The sequence below is a fragment of the Rhineura floridana genome, chromosome 1 (genome assembly GCF_030035675.1).
Source record: "Rhineura floridana isolate rRhiFlo1 chromosome 1, rRhiFlo1.hap2, whole genome shotgun sequence".
Taxonomy (NCBI): Eukaryota; Metazoa; Chordata; class Lepidosauria; order Squamata; family Rhineuridae; genus Rhineura; species Rhineura floridana.
This window is the reverse complement of record NC_084480.1, coordinates 27,001,484-27,017,559: the sequence shown is the minus strand read 5'-3', so window position 1 is coordinate 27,017,559 and position 16,076 is coordinate 27,001,484. Positions and strand designations below refer to the sequence as shown.

General features: G+C 41.6%; 1 protein-coding gene across 2 annotated transcripts in view; it reads right to left on the bottom strand.

Moving 5' to 3' along the window:
* Nucleotides 1-16,076, bottom strand: part of WDR70 (WD repeat domain 70) — a 157,150-nt gene that overhangs the window by 14,500 nt on the left and 126,574 nt on the right. For both annotated transcript variants that reach the window (XM_061616604.1, XM_061616613.1), the window contains 2 exons: nucleotides 7,492-7,592; nucleotides 5,174-5,253 (listed from right to left, as the gene is read on the bottom strand). In XM_061616604.1, the coding sequence (XP_061472588.1) occupies nucleotides 5,174-5,253; nucleotides 7,492-7,592 (181 nt within the window). The remainder of the gene's footprint in view (nucleotides 1-5,173; nucleotides 5,254-7,491; nucleotides 7,593-16,076) is intronic.

Here is a 16,076-nt window from a genome sequence, read left to right as displayed (position 1 = left end):
CTCTGCCCGCAGTCGCTCAGCCACACCCTCCACTCCCTCACTCATCCTAACACCCCTACCCGCACTCTCTTGCCCCACTCTCACCCCCTGCTCACTCTCTCACTCACTCTACCACCCCCACTCCCCTCTGCTTGCTCACTTTATATATATATATATATATATATATGTGGTCTTTAGTTGTGGTTGCATTGCAAGAGTGCTTAGAGGGCTGCTGTTGCAAACTCAGGGAAGTAATTTTCATATCTATCTCACCCTTTTTAGTGTGTTGCATAGATCGTCAAATGTGTGTCGGTATTTATTTGGCTGCAGTAGAGATGGGGGTGCTGGAAATGGAACGAGACGAACAGTACCCTTTATGGTACTAATTTGAAGGGTTAGATCTCTTTGAGAGACTGTAATTACAAAGAGCTTTGTTTGATCTTGCATCAGAAGCGAAGGTGACCACTTAACAAAGTGAGAGAACTGTAGCCAGAGCTGGTCAGTTTTAGATTTAGTTGGCTTGATCTTGTAGGCAGAGCTGGCTTCTTTTGCTTTAATTTCCACTTTCTTCTCTAATCATTTCTTTCCCTTCTTGGAAAGTGTTGACGCTTCTGTGTTGGTTTTCTGCACATTTTTGTTTAACTAAAAAAAGGACATTTTTTGTTTTGTTCTACAAGGATGTAATGATGCTGTATAAGCTGTCTTGGTCCCTTTAAGAAGGAAAGATTTTGTGTGTGTGTAGAATAATTGGGCATTTATCAGTCTTGCTGTAGAGGAATGAAAGGTAGCATCATACCCCAAACCATAATTTGTCCTTGGCAGCAAACTCTTGAATTACAGAAATTTTATTTATTTATTTATTATTTGATTTATATCCTGCCCTTCCTCCCAGCAGGAGCCCAAATGGCAGAGACAGGGTTTTTTCTCTCTCTGTTTTTATATCATGGTGGCATAAAACCTCCCTGGCAAAACATTTTTGGATTGTAGGCCTTGAAATGACTTTTTCTGGATTTTTTTATGACTTCATGTAACATGAGAAACAAAAACTCTTGAAAGACTGCATGTTTCCTTTTGTCCTCCTTTATATCCATCCCTCTTCAGAGACCTGTGGTGAATGCTTTAATAATTATGTTAAATGGACAAAAATAACAGATGATGTACTAATTTCAAGTTTTTGGAAACACAGTTCAGTTTAAACAGGATTACTTTTATCTAACATTAATTTAAAGTGTTTTCTGATCTGAAATATTTAACATGAAATTATTAAATTTTGTTCATATAGTTTATTAGTTTACCATTAGATAGGCATAAGGTTACTTCACATAGCTAGGCTATCACTAAATAGTAACTGTCATAGGCAGAGCATGAACAGATGTACTCATCAATGAAACTTTTCAAGGTTTAAGCTGGCAGCATGGGCCTGTAGGTAGTAACACAGATCCAGATCTTCAGGGGATGCTGCCTTATAAGTCAGGCTATTAGTCAGCTATCATACCACATTGACTATCAGTGTATTTCCAGGATCTTAGGCAGGGGTCTTTCTCAATCCTACCTGGAGATGCTAAGTATTGAATCTAGGACCTTTCATATGCAAAACATGTGCTTGACCACTGAGCTATAGCCCAGACAGTGCTCTTGTAAGAGAGCTTCAGATTACTCAAGATTTAACAGACAAAACAGTTCCTAAGTACAAAGAACATATTCTGTCTGTGTCACATTTGAATTGTATAGGTACATATAGTTCAACCACCTTTCTCTGGGATGGTAGTGGTTGTGGTAATCAACATCTGCTGCACCTCAAGAGCAGTAGCCTGTTGGAGAAGCCAACATTCCATCTTTTACTGGTAAGTCTGGCTAATTCACATTCCGCTGCCCCTCTCCTATCTCTCAGCTAGGAGCAAATTCATCCACAGCCAATGATCCACATGAGGTTCCCTCACTCTCATCACACCCTCAAGGAACAAATCAAAGGAGTGACACTCTCCTTTGATGTTTCCCTGGGCTGGGGCTGACCTGCTGGCTACTGCCAAATAGGCTTGCCCCTTGGAAACCAGCTATAGCTGTGGCCACAGGTTGCTGTTCTTGAGGTGCAGCAGAAAAAGGTTAGGGAGGTTATGGTTGGTGTCTACTTCCCAGACAGCAACAGTCCTATTGATATTTATGTTGTGGGTGACATTGTTAGGTCCTGCAATAGTGTTGCTAGATAAACAGCACTAAGGTCAGAACTGGCATCTGGGTCTGCCACAGGATCTGGTCCCTCCATTTGTATCTCTGTTATATGGCCTGTTGCTGGTAAGTAGCTGTTTAAGGTTACAGGGCTGTTTCTAAGAAAGGACAGGTGTAGCACCCAGGGCCTGCGGGAGGGGTGTACTGTTGTCCAGAATAGCCTGTAAATCATTATTTATTTATTTATTTATTTATTTAATTACGCTTTTAAACTGCCCTATAGCAACGAGCTCTCAGGGCGGTGTACAGCAAGATAAAACCACATTTAAAAACGAACAAGTGTGGAGTACAGCATACAATATAAAACATATTTAAAAACAAAATTAGAATACAAATTAAAATAAAAATACAATTACAGTTAAATTTAAAATAAAATTTAAAATTGATGATATGTAGAAGTGGTTTTATGGTCATGCTGACTTCTAGCTGCCTGTAGTAAGAGGGGAACATATTACTCTGAAGTGCTGAAGGGATCACATTCACTACTCTTCTAATTTACTGACGAGCTGTATATAAAAGTAATTATAATGAAAATAATGTTCTGAAAGTAAATATTTGTCTTTTGTTTTAGCTTGTGTTTAAAGAGGTTTGATCATAACTAAAGTTGTGTGTGCCTCCACATTCTTTGTAACATTTTGAATTAATTGTAAGAGCACATTGAGCAATGCAAATTCATATGTGTATAGTATAGAGCTCTGAAGTTAGGTCAGGAATGGATTCCATAGCTGAGATTAATTGGCTATTTTTTGCTTAGCATCTTAGTTATTACCCCTGAACTACTGATAAGTTAATATAGGACACTGTCGGAATTAATAGACTTTGTTCTGCGTTTGGGCAGTAAAGACATAGTAGCTGCCTAACAACTTTAAATAAGAGTTTAAAGAGTCATCTTCTTTCTGAATATAACCTTTGCACAAGGACATACAGTTCTGTCAGATTGTGAAAAAGTTACCATCATTAATTGTCAGCTTAAGCTCAGACTTGCCAGCACTAATACTTTGGGGCCTGGTTTAGAATAAAATGGGAGCTGCAAATGTTCTAGGATACCATGAAATTGAGTTTTGAAGAATTTGTAAGAGTATTATTCTACTACCTTCTGTGTGTGTGTTTATTTTTAATGTTGTTTTAGGCTACTTAGAGGTACAGCAGCCAAGGCCAGCACCTTGTAGGCGTTTTTTTAAAAAAGTATCTGAAATGTAACTGTAGTGATTACTTTTGAGAAAAAGTAAAGTAATCAGTTACTTTCAGAGCAATTGTAACAGTAATTACTACTTTTTTGGGCCATGTAACTGTAACTGTAATTTATTACTTTTTAAAAGTAATCTTCCAAGCTCTGGGTGTGGTCACTTTCCCCCACAGTTCCAGTAACTACCACTTCATCCACCAAATCATCTCTATTGGTTAGAATCAAGTCCAGGATAGCTGATCCTCTGGTTGCCTCCTCCACTTTCTGTAGGAGAAAGTTATCTCCAACACAAGTCAGAAATTTCTTGGAGGGCCATGTTTGGCAGAATTTGTCTCCCAGTAAATATCGGGATAATTGAAGACCCCTATTACTACTACTTCATGCCTCCTCAAAACATTGGCAATTTGCTTTTCAAAAGTTACATTCTCGTCTTCTCCTTGATTGGGTGGTCGGTAGTAGACTCCAAACACACATTCCTTTTATTACTTGCCCCATTAATTTTAATCCAGATACTCTTGGTGGAGCTACCAAGCTCATCTTCCTGAATTTCTGTGCAGGGATATATATTTTTAACATACACTGCGACTCCACCTCCCTTTTTATTCCTTCTGTTCTTTTTGAACAAGTTATATCCTTCAATTGCTGTATTCCAGTCATGAGAGTCATCCCACCAAGTTTCAGTTATACCTATCAAGTCGTAATTACCCTCCTGTATTAAGAGTTCAAGTTCGTCCTGCTTGTCTCCCATGCTCTGCGCATTAGTATACAGACATCGAAGACCATGCTTCCTTACTACTTTTTTTCTAAGGACTGTTACTGGGCTCTATTAGAGCCATTCTCTCTGTTCCCGTTACTGTGCACAAGCCTTCATCAGTCGTTACCACCAAGTTTATGTCTCCCTCCCCCTTAGGATTCGGGTTAAAGCCCTCCTGATGAACTTCTCCATGCTGTGGCCAAACACATTCTTTCCAGTCCTTGTGAGATGCAACCCATCACTTGCCAGCAGTCCATCTTCCAGGAAGCATAGCCCATGGTCCCAGAATCCAAATCTCTCACGTCAGCACCACCTTCGTAGCCATTGATTCACATGAAGTATTTTTCTTTCCCTTTCTACTCCTCTTCTAAGTACTGGAAGGATGGATGAAAAAACTATCTGGGCCCCAAAGTCCTTGAGTTTCCTTCCTAGAGCTTCAAAGTTTGATGTGATTTCTTCATAGCTCTGTGATGATGGCAGGAATGAGCAAAACAGTTACAGAACAGAGGGACATATATGTTTTTGTGCTGAACTTTATAGTATTTTCAATGCTTTTGTAACTGAAAGTGGCCAGAGTATGAAAAATCATGAAATAGTTATAAAAAGGAAAGCGATCAAGGTATAAATTTCTGCAATGAAGTTTAATGACTTGACAATATTTGCAAATGTTCTGTAGCATACAGAGTTGTTTTGAGGAATAAAAACACATTAGGACCTAAAATCATATAAGTTTTGCTTCAGCTGGGGGCAGGGTTTCACATGCATGTCCTTAGCAAGATAGAGAAGTGTGTGCATATCTAGATGTTGCTCTACTCTGATCCTGTTGGGACTAAATGGGGAGAGCTCCCTTTAAAAGCTAGAACCAACAACTGGCTTTTCAAGAGGAGCGAGTGTGGCTGACTACTGTGCTTCTTCACAATTCCACAGCTGATTGGCAGGATTCTTGTTTTAAAGAAGGGCTCTGCACTCCACTACATTGAAGCCTTAACATGCGGAGGTAAACTTATATATTTAATAAAGTTACTTACGTGTTATAATATAATCCTGTGTGAGAGTCTCAGCTTGTCTCTCTCTTCTTTTTGTCTTTACAACACATAATTTTGCTCCCCTAAGGAAATAATAACAACAACAACAACAACAACAACAACAATAGAAGAACTTGGATGAAAAGAATGGAAAAGGAAGGGATTCCTGGCAAAGTTCAAAAGCAGTTTTAGATATCAATCTTATGTATGTTCAGCTGGAAGTAAGTCCCCACCCAGTTACTCTTTTATGAGTACAAAATGAATTGTGCTTGGATTTTAAGTGCATATTTTGAAGGTAATATATCAATAGCCTTAAATTGCCTCCTACAGGCCCCACTGATGTAGGTGAGGTTGGGGGTGGGGAATGGCCAAGGTGAGATAGCCTGAAACTATATCCTCATGGCTTTGCTGGATAATGCATGCACTCTCTGCTCCCTTTTGCCTCTCCTCTCCTCTCCTCCATGTAAACACACGTGTGTGCAGTCTTCCTTTTTTTTTTTTTTTGCTCCTAAAGGTTTAAATCTCTTCCTACCCACAATTGTGTGTACTTTTGCAAATCTTCCCATGTGCCATTGGCAATCTCCCTTTTGTGCATGGTGGTACAATTCTGGCAACATAGAGATCAACATGCACCACGAAAGGTGGCTATACCTCAAAGGCCACAGGTTCCCCATCCATGGCTTAAAGGTTATATACTTCAACACTGTGCATCGACAATCATATATCTCTTGAAGACTGAAATATTTGTCTGGGCAAGTACTCTCAGGACCTGTGGGTAGCCTGTGGCTCACCAGATCTGCTGGACCAAAACTCCCATCATCCTGTCCATTGGGGTTGATGGGAGTTGGAGTTCAGCAACATTGGAGGGACATAGCCTCTCATCCTGAGAAAGAATAATATATCAATGTTATGAAGAACAAAGGAAATGTTGGTGCCTAGGCTTGCAGAGTCACATACGTGAGACAAATTAGAGGCCACAGAATTGATTTATATTTGTCCCTGGAGTCATGGAATCTAGGCCTGCTGTAGAAGTAGGCTCCTTTCTACCCATAAGCACAGCTCATTAAAGGTATCTATGTGGAGTTGCCTGCTATGCTGGGAAAAAAAAAACACTTTTTGAGATCTAAGCTGCAAAGCAACATCTGGGCAAAGAAAAACATAACAAAGGATTTTTGAAGTTGCTAGAAGTAGTAGGACTAAGTGAGTAAAACTTTTCAAGAAATACAGTATGGACCCTCTGTCCAGAATTAGAGAGGATATTAAAAATCTACACTAAAAGGAGGCAAGAGAAGTGAAGAAAATAAACAGAGCCATCTATTTTTCACTTTCACATTTTTTGATTGAAAGTAGTAAGGGGCTACAAAAGAGTGGAACAGAACAGAAATCTGCCTTCATTTCCTTAACCTATTCTTGAGCATGAGCGCAGAGCACAGCTGCATATATGGATCACAGATCTGCAAATTAAGAAGTTTGCTCCTTAGCCTGAGTCTACTAAATAAGTTTATTTAAACAAATTGGAGTGTATTAACGTGCTTTGCACCTGCTTGCAATTCTTTTATAACCCAGTGGGAATCTATTTACATAATTTATACCCCACACCTTCAACATAAATGTATGTTGTCACGGTGGCTATTGGAGTAGTAAACAAACAAAAATAACAATTTAAGAGTAATAGTAATAAAATAAAGCAAACTATAAGAGCAGGCAGTAAAATCAATCAATTCTAAGCTAAAAAAATGCATGCATCAGCAATTCTTAAAAAGCCTGGGAAAACAGGATTTTTTTGCCTGGCGCCTAAATGATAGTAATGAGGTCTCCAGGAGGGCCTCCTTGGGGAGAGAATTAGACTGTAAACATCCTGATTTTGTTTCATGGTTTGGAGTCCAAGAATAAACCACAGTTTCCCATTTCATAAGGGAAAGCTCTTGTTTAAAGTAACCATGATACAAGCACTGAAGCCAGCGTGATACAGGAGGAGTGTGTGGCGAGTGTATGGGCATGATGCTTGTTCCCAAGCTTAATAAACCATAGATTATAAAGTTGGGACCTTTGCACTGGAACAGGCACAATGTGTCAGGTATAGCTGTTTCCCATTCATTCAGATGGAACCTCAGTGACATAATTTATGCAACATTATAGATACAAGATTCCAGAAATTTGAATAGAGAGAATTTTCAATGGGAAACATGACTAATTTGAAAGCGCCAACTACTACCCCCCCGCCTTTTAAGAAACACAGAATGCAGAGAAAATCCAAAGAAATCACCCCACATTTAAACAAGCATTTACACATTTTAAGAAATAAGGTTCAGATTAAATACCTTTGACTCTTGAAGGGGTCATAGTATACTTTAGCTAATCCATTCCCTGTACCAACCATGATTTGATTTAGCTTAGGATGCCAGAGACAACGCACAACACTCTGAAAAGTAATATCGCCTCTCGGTTAGTGATTTTTTTAGTTCTGAAATTCAGACCAATACTCCATCTTTAGTGGAAGCTCCCCTTTTCATTTCTCACATTTAGGTTATTTTTATCTCCAGGTAAGACTCAAGAGGTAGAAAACATAGTGGGTAAGCTGTGGTCAGATGTCTCCCCCCCCCTTTTAAAAGTCTGCTTAGCATGACTTGTTCCTATATAAGCATTTGTGTTTATATATGATGGGTATTTGAATTTATATCCATCTATGTGCACATTGAGAAGACAAACCAAATACTGGCTGGTGTTGTGGTCAATGCAACCAAATGTATGCTATGCTGTACACACATCTTCTCCCAAGTGACCTCTATGCCCAGGCACAGTTTCTAGGGATGTCCTGCGCTACACACTCCCACCTTTGGAGCTACAGTTTGTGACTACAAGAGGCAGGACACGTGGAATCCCCTCCCCTGGAAAGCTTGCTTGGTCCAGTCTTTTGTTTCCTTCCATCATAATTGTGAAGGTGGATCTTTTTCAAAGAAGGTTTTATATGATGTGAATTTTCTTTTAAATGATGCAGTTAAATAGTATTATATAACCAGCTACGTAGCATTTTATTATATTATTATTTATTATTAACCACACCAGTGGTGTGCAGCGTGCCTTAAGAACATAAGAAGAGCCTGCTGGATCAGGCCAGTGGCCCATCTAGTCCAGCATCCTGTTCTCACAGTGGCCAACCAGGTGCCTGGGGGAAGCCCGCAAGCAGGACCTGAGTGCAAGAACACTCTCCCCTCCTGAGGCTTCCGGCAACTGGTTTTCAGAAGCATGCTGCCTCTGACTAGGGTGGCAGAGCACAGCCATCATGGCTAGTAGCCATTGATAGCCCTGTTCTCCATGAATTGTCTAATCTTCTTTTAAAGCCATCCAAGCTGGTGGCCATTACTGCATCTTGTGGGAGCAAGCAGATACCCAGCAATACAGACAAGTTCCAACAGATAGTGGGAAAACAGGTAGAGAGGGAGGAACACCATCACAAGTAAGCCAGGGGTGAGAGGAACTAGTGACCGCCAGATGTAATTGGACTACAGCTCCCATAATCCTTGAACACTGGCCATGCCAACTGAGGAGGATGGGAGCAGCAGTCCAACAACATCTGGAGAGAAACAGGTTTCCTGCTTCTGACATTCAGGCTTTTGGTCCTGCTTTCAGGCTTCCCATAGGCGTCTGGTTGGCCACTGTGAGAACAGGATGCTGAACTAGATGGGCCGCTGGCCTTATTCAGCAGGCTCTTATGTTCTTATGACTTAGACCTTGATTAGAGTTAGGAATGAAGTTTAAGGGGACAAGCCAAAAGCTATGTGGAAAAGTAGGATTTGAATAAGGATTTGAGGGAAAGGATATTTTTAATGTTTTATTAAATTGTAACCCGCCTTGGGTATATGTTTTAAGGAAGGCTAGATGAAAAATAAATACAAACTAAAAATAATTACAGACCTTTTACAATGTATACAATTATGAATGTGTGATGTCTGATTTACTAACCAACTTACTCAATTACGAACCTTCCACAAAGGAAATGTAAAGGGAGGATTTATTTTATTTTATTTCATTGGCCCTTAAACTACAAAGACTCAATCAATCAGACACGTGGAAGCCAATGTTTATTTTCTTATGTCTATAACAGTTGCTATTCATATGGTACTTAAAAGTCCAATACAACCACCATCCTCCAAGGGATCCCTTCTGTCTCAGCAAGTTAGAAAATTCCTAGATCAGAAATAGCAAGCTAGCATACCATTTGGAAATACAACCTGCACCATTAACCATGATCTTGTGCCAGATGGAAAAGAAAAAGGGCCTCCACATTTAAGCTATTTATAATTTGATGTATATCCCGCCCTTCCTCCCAGTAGGAGCACAGGGCGACAAACAAAACCACTAAAAACACTTTTAACCTCATAAAAACAGACTTTAAAGTATATTAAAACAAAACATCTTTAGAAAAAAAATTTTTAAAAAGTTTTGAAAACATCTTTAAATAAAAGGTTTAAAAACATATTAAAAGTAATTCCAACACAGATGCAGACTGGGATAAGGTCTCAACTTAAAAGGCTTGTTGAAAGACGAAGGTCTTCAGTAGGCACCAAAAAAGATAACAGAGATGGTGCCTGTCTAATATTTAAGGGGAAGGAATTTCAAAGGGCAGGTGCCACCACACTAAAGGTCTGTTTCCTATGTTGTGCAGAACGGACATCCTGATAAGATGGTATCTGCAGGAGGCCCTCACCTGCAGAGCACAGTGATCAACTGGGTATATAAGGGGCATCCTGATTCCAAGCTGTATAGGGCTTTGTACACCAAAACTAAAACCTTAAATTTGGCCCGGCAGCAAATAGGTAGTCAGCGCAATTCTTTCAGCAGTGGGGTGACATGTTGATGATACCCTGCCCCAGTGAGCAGTCTTGTCGCCACATTTTGAACCAGCTGCAGCTTCCGGACCAACCTCAAGGGCAGCCCCACAGAGAGCGTATTACAGTAATTCAGCCTGGAGGTTACCAGTGCATGGACAACAGTGGTCAGGCTATCACGGTCCAGAAACGACCGCAGCTGTCTTACCAGCCAAAGCTGGTAAAAGGCTCTCCTAGCCACTGAGGTCACCTGAGTCTCTAGCGGCAAAGATGGATCCAGGAGCACCCCCAGACTATGGACCTGCTCTTTCAGAGGGAATACGACCCCATCCAAAGTAGGCATCTGAACACAGGAACTGCCAACCCACAGCATCTCTGTCTTGCTAGGATTCAGACTCAAGTTTACTGGCCCTCATTCAGCCCACCACCGAGTCCAGGCGGCGTTCTAGGGCTTACACAGCCTCTCCCGATTCAGATGTTATGGAGAAATAGAGCTGGGTATCTTCAGCATACTGCTAACACTTCATCCCAAATCTCCTGATGACCACTCCCAAGGGCTTCATATAGATGTTAAACAGCACGGCGGAGAAGATGGTACCTTGTGGCACCCCACAGCACAACTGTCAGGGGGCCAAAAGACAATCACCCAATGCTATTCTCTGAAAACAACCTTGGAGATAGGATTGGAACCACTGTGAAACAATGCCTCCAATACCCATCTCACCAAGTCGGCCCAGAAGGATACCATAGTCAATGGTATCAAAAGCCACAGAGAGATCAAGAGTAACAGGATTGCACTTCCCCTGTTCTTCTCTTGAAAAAGGTCATCCATCAGGGCAACCAAGGTCGATTCAGTCCCATAACCAAGCCTGAACCCAGACTGGGTTAATGCATTGTATTGCAAAAACCCCCACTGGTGCCACCGTATTAGCAGAATGCCAAAAAGCAGGGCACTGAAAAGTGGGGCCCTACTGTACAATTTTATTGTCACTGGGAAGCCTAACATAAATTTAACATAACTTTGGAGACTTTTAAGACATTCAGTTATAAAAAATCCCACTGGAGACCAAACTTCAGTGCAGGCATATCAAATATAGAATGGTGTGTTAGGAAGAGTGAAATGCTTTACTTCCTTTTTATTTCGGAGTTTTGAAATAATGCTGCAAATGAGGTAGCTGATGTTTAAATTTCAACTGCATCCAAGAGACAAATGAGTTGAGTCAGAACGGGAAGCACTGTAATTAAAAAGCAAGTCACAGGCTCTGAGGCACTTCTGCAATCAGATGTTGTACAAAATCAACTGAAGGAAGATTTACAGTGTTTTGCATGAAACAAGCACAATATATTGGGTTAACCCCATGATCCCACTTGTAAGTTTGTGAATCTGTGAATTCTGAATTCAGAAAAGGAATACTCTTTATATCTGAAGATGCAATATAAAATTATATCTTTAGAACTTTATAATAGATTTCCTTGATACAGATTATTGCTGTAGTTTTCCAATGGCTTCAAAGTGTTATAGGAAGGGACTTTATACCGAGTCAGACCACTGGTCCAGTTGCTCAGGACTGTCTACACTGACTGGCAGTGGCTCTCCAGGGTTTCAGGCAGGAGTCTCTCCCAGCCCAACCTGCAGATGCTGGGGATTGAACTTGGAGACTTCTGCATGCAAGGTAGATGCCATACCATTGAGGTACGGCTCCTCCTCAAATGTCTTTTTACCATTTCTTCTCAGAGTATATAAAAGGCTATTGTTGTCTTTCAAAAACATATGCATTGACTGTTTCCTAAAATACAACCTAAAACTATAAAATTATGTGATTATGAATGAGGGTGCTTCAAGATGTGGAAGCAGCATCAAAAAGGAGCAAAAAGGAAATAATTACAGCAGGGGTGGAGAACCTCATTGCTGGGAGCCAAATGCAGCCATCTAGGATTCTCTGTCTAACCCTTGGAACTCTCCCTAGGACACACACCCCTCAATGGCCTTTCACCTTGTAGCCTTTTTGAGTGATTTTGCCTAACTGCAGTGTGTCCTTTGATAATGCCTCTTGCTTGTTTGGATGGAAGACAGAGAGGGGTGTGGGAGGGTGTGTAGAAACTAGCCTACTGTAAAAAGGTAAAATTTGCATTCATTCTTCTGCCCACTTTTGCCCCTGGCCCTGGACACCATTGGCATGTGGCCCTTGGAAGGCTGCTTTGATGAAAATGCAGGCTTCAGTCTGACAAAGGTTCTTCATGCTGACATACAGGAAGGAGGTACTAACTACTGATGGAGTTGCACCAGTAACAATTTTGCTAAATCTTCATCTTGTAGCAGTTTTAGTAACAGGTTTTATGTACGGCAGAATCCAGTAACAACCTCACGCTCTTTGCTACTTAGTCTTTGAACATGACCCATGGTCCAGCTCACCCGTTTGAGAGACATAAATATTGTGCCTGTGCTGCCCATGACAAAAACTTTTATGCAGGCATATGTGTACACTTCTCTAAGTATAATGTCTCAGAGGGCACCAGATTGATTGATTTATTTTATTTATTTATTAGGCTTTTATACCGCCCGACTAGCAATAGCTCTCTGGGCGGTGAACACAAAGAATACAATAAAATCACACAATATGATACAGCAAAACATATAAAAACAGTCAAAAATCGATTACAACAAAATTTTACAAATTAAATTAACTTAAATTAAAATGCTTCAGAGAAGAGGAAGGTTTTGACTTGGCGCTGAAAAGAAAACAACGTCGGCGCCAAGCGCACCTCCTCGGGGAGACTGTTCCACAGTTCGGGGGCCACCACTGAGAAGGCCCTAGATCTTGTCACCACCCTCCGGGCCTCTCTATAAGTCGGAACCCGGAGGAGGGCCTTCGTAGTAGAACGTAGTGTACGGGCCGGTTCGTATCAGGAGAGGCGTTCCAACAAGTATCGTGGTCCCGCGCCGTATAAGGCTTTATAGGTTAATACCAACACTTTGAATCTAGCCCGGAAGCATATTGGCAGCCAGTGCAAGCGAGCCAGAACAGGTGTTATATGCTCGGACCGCTTGGTCCTTGTTAGCAGTCTGGCTGCCGCATTTTGCACTAGCTGTAGCTTCCGAACTGTCTTCAGAGGTAGCCCTACGTAGAGCGCATTGCAGTAGTCCGAACGCAAGGTTACCAGAGCATGTACCACTGATGTAAGGTCCTCCTTACTCAAATAGGGACGTAGCTGGGCTACCAACCGAAGTTGGTAGAATGCATTCCTTGCCACCGAGTCTACTTGAGCCTCAAGTGAGAGGGAAGAGTCTAAAAAGACTCCCAAACTACGAACCCGCTCCTTTAGGGGGAGTGTAACCCCGTCCAGGACAGGGTATATATCCACCATCCGATCAGATAGGTGAAGGCTGGTCTAAAGGGTTGCATTTTCCCCATCCAGTGATATTCTCCTGCCTCCCCTTCAAACAGCTACCTCAGAACACCTTCTGGGGATGCACTCCATTACATGCGAGAAGCTGCTGCTGCTGCTGCAAGGATGAAACTAAATCAGGAAACCTTCCATTTATATCCTGGGATCAACTTTAGCAACTTCCTTCATATAAGGTCTCTCTCCAATAGCTTATTCATCCCATCAGTAAAAGGGAAGATAAGTTATTTGAATGCTGAAGTGGTTTATGTTAAAATACTGAATCGTTTGGCCTTCATTCTGGAAAAGGGTAAGCTTGTGAAACAAGCAAGACAATACCTTTTATTGGACCAACGAGCTTTTAAAATGCAGGGCATTTTTATGCTGCATCGTGATTCCCAAAGGGAATAATTTGTCTCTCATTTACTGCCTTGTCTCTAGAAGGATTTTTGTAATTTGAAGCTTACTGGCAAGGCTTAACTTTTTGTAATCCAACTAACAAATGCCTAGTTCTCACAGACAGCACAGGAGGTAACCTTATGTTGGGAGAGCATCACTTCAGAGCGGGGGGCTCACATGATTAAATGCTTCTCTATTAAAAAAAATGGGGAGGGGGTAGAAAGTGGAAGAGCATGCTGATCACCTGAGCCCCACCTCCAATCTGAAATGGTAGAGTACAGGCCCCTGTTTGTGAGAACTAGGCCAAATTATCTACTGTAACTTGCCACTTCTTAGTTCAGAGGTAGCCCTCCAGATGGTGTTGGACTTGAACAGCCATCAGCCCCAGCCAGCATAGCCAATGATCAGGGATGATGGGAGTTGGAGTCCAACAACATGGAGGGTACCACAATGGCTATCCATCTTAGTTCTATGGAACAGGCGAGTATGCTTAGTAAATACTACCTAGTATTGACACTGATATAGTATTGAAATTGATAATAGTATTGGCAGCCAGTGTGGTATAGTGGTTAAAGTGTTGGACTAGGCCCTGAGAGACCAGGGTTCAAATCTCCACTCAGTCATGAAGTTTGCTGAGTGATCTTGGGCCAGTCACAATCTCTTAGCCTAACCTATTTCACAGGGTTGTTGTGAGTATAAAATGGAGATGAGAACCATGTGTGCCGCCTTGAGCGCCTTGGAGGGAAGGTGGGACAGAAATGTAATAATAAACATACATTGCTGGAAATGTTGGTTTAAACTTGAAGACTATGACTTCTTTTTAATAAAGAACTTGCTCCCAGCATTTTAAAGAGTAGTCGATGCAATAAAAGACACCAGATCAATTCACATATAATGCCGAACTACGGACTGGCACTACAGGAATGAGCCTTGTGTTTATTTTCTCTTTTCTTATCCACCTATGCCAGTACTGTTTAAGGCTGATGTCTGGGGAAACCCCGGTAGCAAACCCTACCTTAAAACGGAAACATCACTCGAAGCTCAAGAGTCTGAGCTAGACTACTCATGACAAAAAATATATAGCAAGAATTTGGAAGAGGATAATCTGTTGAATCTGTACAATGAGAACTAAACTGAAAATTCACTGAACTTATAAACTCAAGAATTACTTATAGTCTTACATGTGGAACTTGTCAACTATTTAAAGGAGTGTTAGAGGATTATCTGGCCTTTAACTGATTAATGTTTTAAAAATGTGTCTATTCACATTTGGATGAAGTCTGTACTAAATACACCTCCCCCTCACAAAACTACTGGTGATGTCATATGACAGCCACACTTGCCATAGGATAGGAGCCAAGAAGCAAAGGCCTGAGGCTTTTCTCAGCCGCACCAGTCCACATGTTGGAGAAAGCATGCTTGTTCTACTTGACTCCTTCCTGTTACAGATGGCCTTAAAATCTAAATTTGATGGAAAGAGATCATGAAATTTGCTCACTCTTCCATCAGTACCGGCTGAAATCTTCCAGTGGTGAAAGATAATCAAGCCAAAAAGAGGAGAATAGTGGGTAACTATGAAAGCTTTGACTGAAATTGGAATATAGCAAGATTTATCAGTAAGAAAAAATAGTACAGCGCTGATACAGAGCAATCATATACCTATCTGCTCAGCAGTAAGCCCCATTCAGTTCAATGGGACTTACTGCCTGGAAAATAGGTATAGGATTGCAGCCTTTATATATAGCTGACTTGTGAAGGTCTTTATGTATGTATACATACATACTTCTGAGCATCTGGGTGCTTGCTGCTTGCTCCTCTGGGTTGCTGTCTTTTGAGGCAGCTGACGTGCCTGGTAAGTGCTGAAAGGACTGGGACTCCCTGCCTGACCCTGGTTCCAGAGAGAGGCTGCAGTTAATCTTGCAGCCTCTTGCATCAGCTCCTGGCTGGGTCAGGAGCCATAAAAGCCTGGCTGCCCTTGGGCAGTGGGTCTGCCACCGGCGGGGTCACCACCGAAGGGGTGACACCAAAGTGGAATGCCCCTTAGGGAGTCCCGAGGGCAAGGGTGCTACCCTCTTCTATTTCTTTCTTTCTTTTTCTTAACCAATCTGGAGGAGGTTGGTAGTAGGAAGGTGTATGGCTCATGTGTACTTCCTGCACAGGGTGAGAGCCTGTGCAGTGAACTGAATGATAGAAGAAAGTTGCCAGATGCCTTCAGAGTGAAAGTCTGTAACTGGCAGAAGGCTGGCCTTCCCTGGGTGTGAGACAGAGGGGGAGTAGATGTGCCCTGTGTGAAA